The following is a 10662-nucleotide window of genomic DNA, read 5'->3' on the forward strand; positions in this document are numbered from 1 at the left end:
GATTTATTGGCTGAAAGCCTCCATTACTATTGCTGTAGTATAAACTCTAGCTGCAGGTTTCCCCCGCTTAATGTGGTCTAAGGGAGGACACCCAGTCCACCAGCAAGGGGGGCCCTGCTGGTTGTGGGGCACGAAGACCGGCCCGTCTGGGCCCACAGAAGATCAACGGATGGATGAAAGCGTTCAAGCTGAAAGAAATGATCTTATTTTAATAAAACAAACAAACTTCATGGGCAGTCAATGTCTGATTAATGTCTGATTAATGTCTGATTAATGACAGATTAATGACAGATCATTTCGTGTTTCGTTCACTTTAATTCCGTTCAGACGTTTATTGCGACCGGATCTGCGGGCTTTTATTTTGAAGTATTTGCCGGATGGGCCGGAATCAATAGAAGAAGGAGAGGTGTTGTGTTTCGGACGATTCTAACTTTCGCAGACTAACCTGTTGGACAAAAGCGAGCAGGTGAGATAAACGGTTCCGACCCGGAAACGATCCGTCCGCTTGCGTTTAGTGTGCTCCGTCTGCCGTGCTAACGCCGTGCTAAAGGGGAAGTAGCCCAGCCGGTTCTGGTTCCGGTCGTGACCGAACCCTGTCGGGAGTCCATCTGGTAGTTCTGTTCAAACACGTTTGAACCGGGTCAGGACCTCTGGTACCGACTTTGGCTTGGATCCCAGGTTGACCTGACTCGGTTCGTATCGATCCACAAAGGCTCTTAATTCAACCCATATTGATCAGGACCAGCAAGGGACCAAGTCGGGTCTCCATCCGGGTCCCGGTGTGGTCGGACCTGATCTCCGTAGGTTGTAAATGAAACATTGTGACGTCAGGACGTCTCACTGGCGCTTACTGTTTCTACACTCCGCCCTTCCTGTCGCTAAGCAACATGAAGTAGCGGTTCATTCATCTTCTTGACCAGATGTCAAATGTCCTCAATGTTCCCCTTCCCCCCCATGAATCCATTCGTTTTGGGCGTGGCATCGTGGCCCCGCTCCCTTTGTGGCTGATCTTTCCGTGTGAACAGGTGTGTGGGCGTCGCCTGCAGCAGCCATGGCTTTGATTTCTCTGGAAGACCTGGACGGATTAGACGACGAGCAGCTGGACAACCCGGAGCCAATGGATGAAGACGACCAGCTGCTGTCCCAGTGGCAGGTGGTCGCCAGCACCCACCAGGTGTCAGTCCCTGCAGGTAAAGGGGTGGAGCTACTGAACACCTGGGGCCAGTTCAAAGGTCATCCCATTTGGATTTTGGATTAAATCTTGAAAATGGGTTGTTCAAAAGGGAAAGAAGGATTCTGAAATCGGATTGTGTCGTGTAATCCGATCCTCGTTTTAATCTGGATCAAACCTTCAGTTTGTGTTTCAGTCGGATCTGGACAACAGGATTATCCCGGTCCCAACGCGGGGCAGGATTATCCCGGTCCCAACGCGGGGCAGGATTATCCCGGTCCCAACGCGGGGCAGGATTATCCCGGTCCCAACGCGGGGCAGGATTATCCCGGTCCCAACGCGGGGCAGGATTATCCCGGTCCCAACGCGGGGCAGGATTATCCCGGTCCCAACGCGGGGCAGGATTATCCCGGTCCCAACGCGGGGCAGGATTATCCCGGTCCCAACGCGGGGCAGGATTATCCCGGTCCCAACGCGGGGCAGGATTATCCCGGTCCCAACGCGGGGCAGGATTATCCCGGTCCCAACGCGGGGCAGGATTATCCCGGTCCCAACGCGGGGCAGGATTTCAGGAGGAAAATGGAGCAGAACTTTAAAATCGGTCAAATAATTTGTATGATTTCGTGTAATACAGGCCAGTGTGTGTGTGTGTGTGTGTGTGTGTGTGTGTTCCAGAAATGATTGGACCCATTCATGAAATGACTCAAAATAACCAGCAGAGGGAGCCCCTCCCCTTTTCTTTAATTTCCCGCCATGAGAAGGTAAAGACCCAGAAACAATTGCAGACCAAGCCAGGTGCTATTTGTGTGTGACTCCTCCCCTATCTCCAGGTGGAGGAGGTGCTGCATGAGGAGCGGCTGTACCCAGCAGGTAACTGGGCGTGTGTGACCAGAGGGGATCACCTGTATGAACAGAGCATCTCCATGGGCTTCATGAAACTGATGCGCTTCATCTGCAAAGAAAACTCTGCAGGTAAGACTCCGCCCACTCCCAACAGACTCCGCCTGAGGAACATTCCAGCGTGGTCTGTATTGATCGTGGTCTATTGATCGGCAGGTCGCTACCTGGGGATGACGGTACCTGTCGTTAGTCACTTCCGTTTGATGGAGGACGGGAGCACGTTTGAGAAAGACGTTGAGACGGCGTTCTTCTTGCCCACTCAGTACCAGAGCGACCCCCCCCTCCCCGCCGACCCTGCCGTCACCATCGTGCACCGAGAGCCAATCAGAGTTGTTGCAAGGTGACCAGCTGGCGCGTCCTCTAGCTGGCGCGTTCTCTAGCTGACGCGTTCTCTAGCTGGCGCGTTCTCTAGCTGGCGCGGTCTCTAGCTGACGCGTTCTCTAGCTGGCGCGTTCTCTAGCTGGCGCGTTCTCTAGCTGACGCGTTCTCTAGCTGGCGCGTTCTCTAGCTGACGCGTTCTCTAGCTGGCGCGTTCTTTAGCTGACGCGTTCTCTAGCTGGTGCGTTCTCTAGCTGGCGCGTTCACGCTGACGCGTTCACGCTGACGCGTTCTCTAGCTGGCGCGTTCTCTAGCTGACGCGTTCTCTAGCTGGCGCGTTTTTTGGCTGACGCGTTCTCTAGCTGGCGCGTTCTCTAGCTGGCGCGTTCTCTAGCTGGCGCGTTCTCTAGCTGGCGCGTTCTCTAGCTGACGCGTTCTCTAGCTGGCGCGTTCTCTAGCTGGCGCGTTCTCTAGCTGGCGCGTTTTTTGGCTGACGCGTTCTCTAGCTGGCGCGTTCTCTAGCTGGCGCGTTTTTTGGCTGACGCGTTCTCTAGCTGGCGCGTTCTCTAGCTGGCGCGTTCTCTAGCTGGCGCGTTCTCTAGCTGGCGCGTTCTCTAGCTGACGCGTTCTCTAGCTGGCGCGTTCTCTAGCTGGCGCGTTCTCTAGCTGGCGCGTTTTTTGGCTGACGCGTTCTCTAGCTGGCGCGTTCTCTAGCTGGCGCGTTCTCTAGCTGGCGCGTTCTCTAGCTGACGCGTTCTCTAGCTGGCGCGTTCTCTAGCTGGCGCGTTCTCTAGCTGGCGCGTTTTTTGGCTGACGCGTTCTCTAGCTGGCGCGTTCTCTAGCTGGCGCGTTCTCTAGCTGACGCGTTCTCTAGCTGGCGCGTTTTTTGGCTGACGCGTTCTCTAGCTGGCGCGTTCTCTAGCTGACGCGTTCTCTAGCTGGCGCGTTCTCTAGCTGGCGCGTTCTCTAGCTGACGCGTTCTCTAGCGGGCGCGTTCTCTAGCTGACGCGTTCTCTAGCTGGCGCGTTCTCTAGCTGACGCGTTCTCTAGCTGACGCGTTCTCTAGCTGGCGCGTTCTCTAGCTGACGCGTTCTCTAGCTGGCGCGTTTTTTGGCTGACGCGTTCTCTAGCTGGCGCGTTCTCTAGCTGGCGCGTTCTCTAGCTGGCGCGTTCTCTAGCTAGCGCGTTCACGCTGGATAGTTGTTACTCTGCTGTTGCAGGACGTTCTTTGGGACGACCACCGAGGAGACGGTGACCCGTCAGGTGCGTCTGCTGTGGGAGGTTCTGGGCGTCGCCGATGAGCTCCACAGAGACAACTACATGGTGGCGGTGTACGAGAACCCCAGCGTCCCCCGCCGCAGGAACGAGATCTGGTTCATCCGGCGCCAACTCTAGATGCCCCCTCATTGTCTCCGCCCCCCCTCGCATGTCTGCTCCTCCTCCTTCTGATCTGATCAATCAGTCATGTGTTTCTGTGGCAGCGAGTCTTGGCATCCCATTTGTTCACCTCCGTCCTGATTGGCTGGGATCGGACCAATCGTATGCTCTCTGTGAACCGAGGGTCTTGACACGCTGCAGCTAATGCATAGATATTAATCGGATGATTGATCTTGTAATAATGAGTCTAACTGTGTTTGACCTTGAGGCATGTGACCGTTACTGTGTACCCAGGTGGTCCTGGTGTTGGACCAGATCCTGGACCCGGCCCTGCTCTCTGTGATGAGGTTCCGTCGAAGGACAGAATGAGAGAATCCGAGCGAAGAAGATTGGAAACTTTCATGAAAGAGTTTTGAGAGGGTTCTAGTCGGGTTCCTCGAGCAAGGTGGTTCCACCAGTGGGGTGGCCGGTCCACTTGCGGGTCTATAAAGTCTGTCAGTCCTGTGTGGTGACGGGTCTGAGGTCTCCTCCAGGTGTTCCTGAGAACAAGGAAGCAGATCCAGAACCAGTGGAAGGATGGATCATTCCATTTATCAGCGCTCCGACCACGCGTCTGAATACCGGTTCAGGTCGACGTGAAGATGCCCAGAAGCAGCTAAAGTGCTCTAAAGTTTATAAACCACTTTATAAACGCGAAGCCGAACTGGGACCAGTCTATCAGAATGTGTTCATCCCAGTGGAGTCCAGCTTAAACTTTAATCAATGGGCTTGTTCTTCACACACTGAATGTTTTAAATAAAGTTTAGGGCCTCCATGTTGGTGTCGATTTTCATTCTTCCACGTCATCGTGACGTTTCTGACGGGAAGCGCTAAACTGCTTGTTTAGCCTTCAAGGAGCTCCTCCTCTTCCTTTTCTGCTGCTTCTTCTTCACGCGTTTGTAGTTTTTTAGTCGTAGACTGTACTTCCATGTAGCACCATCACAATCCGGATCTGAGAGCTAATTTTCGTTCTAAAATCGGCATTTTTCAGGAGTCCATCCTGACCTCAATTTTGGAGTGAGAGACTTCAAATTTGGTGTGCACACTCATAGTTCATTCTAGTTTCATATATGTTACAGTTGTAGTTTTATCTTGTCCCGTTCCGGAGCAGCAAGCTAGAGCAGGTTTGGCCCCTCTGATCCGGAAGCCCTGTTTACTGTCTCACAAGATCGAATAGTCGATTGGAGGCGAGGGTCTGCAATCTCTGATTGTTGTCGACTTCAGACGCTCACTGAAGCGGCCGCGTTCGCCCTCCTGTGGCTGTTTCTGGAATAACACCGGAAATGTTCCAAACATTTGAAATCAAAATATCGCGTTAACCGTACGTTGTAGAGACTTGAGAAGTGGGTCTACCCACCATAATTCGGCTATGCTGAACACGCCGGTCCAACCCCCGCCTCTGTACGACCTTCCGTTCCTGAGATATGACGAAATTAAACCTTTACACGTCCATCACGTCGTCATTCTTAGTCACACCCACCTTCCCGTCACCTCAGTTATAGCCCTATGTGTCTTCTATAAGTGTACCGAGTTACAAGTTGATGAGACATTTGCTTGTGTGCATATTTATGCTTTTTGTCAGCTTCAGACGCTCACTGAAGCGGCCGCATTCGCCCTCCTGTGGCTGTTTCTGGAATAACACCGGAAATGTTCCAAACATTTGAAATCAAAATATCGCGTTAACCGTACGTTGTAGAGACTTGAGAAGTGGGTCTACCCACCATAATTCGGCTATGCTGAACACGCCGGTCCAACCCCCGCCTCTGTACGACTTTCCGTTCTTGAGATATGACCAAATTAAACCTTTACACGTCCGTAACGTCGTCATCGTAAGTCACACCCACTTTTCCGTCACGTCACTTCCAGCCACATATGTCATCTATAAGTGTGCCAAGTTACAAGTTGTTACGACATTTGTTTTGTGCATATTTATGCTTTTTGTCAACTTCAGACGCTCACTGAAGCGGCCGGAAGCAGCATCTGAAATGGGGCAGGCCCCGTCGCACAGCTGTGACGTAGTCTGGTTGCAGACGCAGCCTTCAGAGGATGAGGGACACAGCAAGCGTCCACGCCCATCCAGTCGTTCAAGTCAGCGGATGTGATGTCATATCATTACGTTCTATATTCAATTTCACAAGAGTCAAATAAGTGATTGATGTGGAAGTCATGTTTGTAATTTCTGTGTTTGAATAAGGTTAACTGGACGTTCAGGAAAAGCTTAAAGTTCTTCAGAACTGAAGAAACATCTTTGAAGAGACGCGAATTGTCTTCAAGCTTTTCAACAGAGATCGACATCTTCGGACTATTACTTTGATAATATTTCCGTTCATGTTATACGTAGATCAGACTCTTATTATTGGTCCATTCAGACGGCACGTTGCTTTATTTTGAAGGCGACTAGTGAACTTCCGTTATCTGTACCCGTAGCATGCCGACACTTTGACAACACGCTCCGTTAGGGAGGCCGGCTGACGGGCACAAGGATGGACGTAGAAAATGCCAAGTAACGGTAAACCGGCAGACAGATGCACCGGGACCGGCTCCGGGAGAGCCCGCCCGGTGACGGTGACGGTGTCGGCGGTGAGCCTCGTGCTCAGCGTGCTGTCGCTGCTGCTGCTGGTCGCCGCCATCTCCACCGACCATTGGTACGAGACCGACACCCGCAGACACAAGCACAACTGCGACCGCTACGGCTCCGACTCCAACGGGCAGAAGAACCGCGAGATGCCCATCTACCACCTGCCGCTGGTGGACACCGGCAGCGGCGGGGCTCGACACCGGGACGTGGCTCTGATGAAGCCCGTTCATGTGGGCAGCAGAGAGGAGGAGCTGCTGGAGAACTGGCGGGCCATCCTGGGGATGGGCATCCTGGAGACGGAGTGTGGAAGGCCGCTGTTCTCCACGCACTCCGGCCTCTGGAGGAAGTGCTACTTCATGAGGATGGACCCGGACATCGACAAGCTCATCGACAGGGGTGGGTGCGCGGCTAAATGCTGCGCGCGCATCGTGACGGCTAGCAGTGAGCTAGCATGCTAGCGTGACAGCGCTAACGGATGCTATTAACATGCTATGCTGACAGTAGGACAATCCGGCTAGCATGCTAGCTTGAGCGCTTGTCTTTCCTCTGCAGGAATCGCTGATCGTTGCACGCCAGTCAAGTATCATTTCTCTCAGCCAATCAGATTGAGGAATATTCCTCTGAACCTCACCAGGACCATCCAGCAGGACGAGTGGCACCTGCTGCGTGAGTCACACGCCGACGGGTTATTTGTGTTCTCGTTACGACGGAAGCACCGTGACAGTGTTGTGTAACGGTTACCATGGCGATGCTTTCTGCTTCCTCCTGTGTCAGACCTGCGGCGAATCACAGCAGGGTTCCTGGGCATGGCGGCGGCCGTGCTGCTGTGTGGGAGCGTCGTGGCGTCGGTGGGCTTCTTTTGGGAGGGAAGTCTGACGCAGCATGTGTCGGGACTCCTGTTCCTCATGGCAGGTAACGACACGATCTGAGTTCAGGTCTCGAGTGCTACAGGGTCCTGGTTTTGATCTGGTTTCTGATCTCTTCAGGCATCTTTTGCACCATCTCTCTGTGTACATACGCTGCTAGCGTGACCTACGACCTCTCCAGGAACCCTCCCTTTATCTACGGTCTGCCATCAGATGTGGATCACGGTTATGGCTGGTCTATTGGATGCGCCTGGACCAGTCTGGGTCTGATTGTCACAGCCGGGTTCATTGGGGCCACCTTCCCCTTCTTATCTGGAGCTGGAACCTTGCAGACAAAAACCGCAAGGGAGTCGTCGGTCTGAGTCCTGAACCGGTTTGGAAGCAAGACTTCAACACACACACACTCTCACACACACACACACACACACACAGAGTGGTTCATAGCTAATCACAGGGTGCAAACAGAATATCCCTCTCTGCAACCAATCAGCATCCTCCTGCTTTCTCTTCCCATCTCTGATTGGCTACACACTGAAAGGCCTGATGACACCCTCTGTTCAGTGCAAGGTTGAACACGTTTTGGGTTTACACCAGAACTATGCCAAAATCAGTGTTGAGTTTGATTTACATTCTCCAATCATCCCCTGAATCAGAATCAGAAGTGGTTTATTGCCATTGTCAGTGAGGGTTCACAGACTAGGAACGTTTCTCGGTGAAGTCGTGCTACATGTAACAGTAATGACAAAATACAAAAACCATACAAGTACAGACGCATCAGCAGCAGCAGGAGTGGATACACAGATGTGTACTAGCAGCAGTAAACTAGCGTAATCACGCAGTGCAAATGGAACAGTGCGAGTTGTATTCAGGAGTCCGGGACAGAATTATTAAGTGTTCATTCGTCTTACGGCTGAGGGGAAGAAGCTGTCCTTGTGGTGGGAGGTTCTGGACCGGATGGACCGTAGCCTCCTGCCTGAGGGGAGAGGGTCAAAGAGTCCATGTCCAGGGTGGGAAGGGTCGGCTGTGATCCGACCTGCACGCCTCCGAGTCCTGGAGACATACAGGTCCTGGAGCGATGGCAGCTTGCAGCCGATCACCTTCTCCGCAGCACGTACAATGCGCTGCAGTCTGTGTCTGTCCCTGGTGGTGGCGCCAGCGTAGCACACGGTGATGGAGGAGGTGAGGACGGACTCCACGATGGCGGTGTAGAACTGCACCAACATCTGGGTTGGCAGCTTGAGTTTCCTCAGCTGCCGCAGGAAGTACATCCTCTGCTGAGCCTTCTTGGTGAGGGAGCTGATGGTCGGCTCCCACTTGAGGTCCCGGGTGATGGTGGTGCCCAGGAAGCGGAAAGAGTCCACGATGGAGACGGGGGTAGGGGAGTCTGTGAGGGCGAGGGGGGGCGGTGGGGCGGTGACTTTCCTGAAGTCGACAATCATCTCCACTGTTTTCTGGCTGTTCAGCTCCAGGTTGTTGCTGCTACACCAGGACACCAGCCGGTCCACCTCCCTCCTGCAGGCAGACTCATCACCGTCTGAGGTGAGCCCGATGAGGGTGGTGTCGTCCGCAAACTTAATCAGTTTGACGGACTGATGGCTGGAGGTGCAGCAGTCGGTGTACAGGGAGAAGAGCCAGGGGGAAAGTACACAGCGCTGGGGGGATCCGGTGCTGATAGTCAGGGTGTCCGAGACCGTAGACCCCAGCCGCACACGCTGCCTCTGCCCCGAACATCAGCTGACTGACTTGACTTCATCTCATTGGTTGAATTTTGCACACTGATATCATAATCATAGAATTCCCTCCGTCCAGATCCAGAACTGAAAACCAGAATTAGAAATGCAAGCGGGACAAAATAGTAGATAGTAATGGAGTGAATGGAAAAACCGGGTTCTTTCTGGTTCCCCACAGCTAGTCCAGATCCTCCACAGCTGGGCCAGATCCTCCACAGCTAGTCCAGATCCTCCACAGCTGGGCCAGATCCTCCACAGCTAGTCCAGATCCTCCACAGCTGGGCCAGTTCCTTGATTTCGAGGAGACACCACTTCACTCAGCCTGGAGTTTCGGGGTTGTGTCTTTGGTGACATCTTGGCTGCTATCTGAAATTCTGAAAGGAGTCAGAATGTGGACCAGAACATAGAAGACAGTGAGGACTCAAGCAAGGTCTTCAGGCTGAGATCAGACGGGACTCCTGATGATCCAATCCTGCATGTCCAGTGAAGAACACTCGGTGATCACGGACTGTTAAATACTGAAAGATCATCTTTACAATGTTTTCTGCTGTTAAAGCTCTAACTTTATTGATAAAATAATCAAGATCTATCGATGAGGACAGGTGAGTGTAGGCCAGTAGAAACATCCTCGCTGATGATAAAACCAGATGATCTATCAGGTTTGTACCTGATAGGGGTTGGATCATCCGCACACACCTGTATATAGTTCCAGTGTTGCTATGTGATGAACTGTGTTGTGTTTCAAACTGAGAGACTTCCAACCGATGTTGAACATCTGGATAACAGATCAGGACTGTGACACACCCTTTACTCGTTCTGATCCAGCAGCAGACAGGTGATCAGCTGTTGCACCTGAAGGCTGCTGCTTTATTCATCATGGAGCGCAGCGGCCCTGCAGCATATGTCCCTTCTGACACCCCAGGGATTGGTAACCTGAGACACGCGTGGGCATATTGTATTTTATTTAACACCTCACAAGAAATGGAGCACATTAAATTTTCTTAAATACTAACTGTGGCGACGCCTCACAGGACAAGCCAAAAGTATAGTAGTAGTAGCTGTTTAGTGTAAATTGCTGCGGATGTGACCGGCCACGCCTTTGACTCTTGGGAGTTCAGTCGGCTAGCTTAGCAGTGGTGTTATTAAATACAACTGGTAGTGAAGTTGACATGTTTAAGACAGATCATTTACAAATGATTTTATTAAAGAAGTGTTGGCACTCTGGGCTTTTAATATTGTAAAGTGGCACGCATCATGAAAAAGGTTGCCCATCCCTGTATACCCCAGCATCCCTCTGATACCCCGATGACCTGTGCTGCCCTCTGCTGGATGGTCTTGTCTCTTCCAACCTTAATAAACTATGTAAGCCTCTAATGGATTGTGTTCTTTTTGACGGTCAATGCCTCAGCAGCGCATTTTACTGCACTCCGCGTCCTGGGCGCCACCATCACTAGAACCTCAAGATTGAGCCGACCGTCAGCTCCCTCATCAAGGGCTCAGCAGAGGATGTTCTTCCTGCCGACCCAGATGTTGATGCTGTTCTATACCTCCATCGTGGAGTCCGTACTCACCTCCTCCATCGCCGTTCAGTTCAGTTCAGAGCTTTATTGTCCCACAAGGGGAAATTTGCTTTGCAGCAGAGGTCACAACAACAACAACAATGTCACAGGACGACATGGAACA

General features: G+C 52.4%; 2 protein-coding genes across 2 annotated transcripts; both read left to right on the plus strand.

Annotated features, from left to right (window-relative positions):
• The first annotated feature begins 381 nt into the window (after positions 1 to 381).
• Positions 382 to 4545, plus strand: soul4 (heme-binding protein soul4). The gene is made up of 6 exons (XM_068751319.1): positions 382 to 466; positions 1026 to 1190; positions 1847 to 1932; positions 2002 to 2143; positions 2228 to 2411; positions 3610 to 4545. The coding sequence occupies exons 2-6, from the start codon at positions 1052 to 1054 to the stop codon at positions 3782 to 3784; spliced, it is 726 nt and encodes a 241-aa protein (XP_068607420.1). The 5' UTR covers positions 382 to 466; positions 1026 to 1051; the 3' UTR covers positions 3785 to 4545.
• Positions 4546 to 6301: 1756 nt separating this feature from the next.
• On the plus strand, positions 6302 to 10342 carry tmem178a (transmembrane protein 178a). The gene is made up of 5 exons (XM_068750896.1): positions 6302 to 6779; positions 6936 to 7049; positions 7158 to 7295; positions 7370 to 7622; positions 9158 to 10342. The coding sequence occupies exons 1-4, from the start codon at positions 6302 to 6304 to the stop codon at positions 7609 to 7611; spliced, it is 972 nt and encodes a 323-aa protein (XP_068606997.1). The 3' UTR covers positions 7612 to 7622; positions 9158 to 10342.
• Positions 10343 to 10662: the final 320 nt, after the last annotated feature.

This window comes from Brachionichthys hirsutus, chromosome 17 (genome assembly GCF_040956055.1).
Source record: "Brachionichthys hirsutus isolate HB-005 chromosome 17, CSIRO-AGI_Bhir_v1, whole genome shotgun sequence".
NCBI classification, from domain to species: Eukaryota; Metazoa; Chordata; class Actinopteri; order Lophiiformes; family Brachionichthyidae; genus Brachionichthys; species Brachionichthys hirsutus.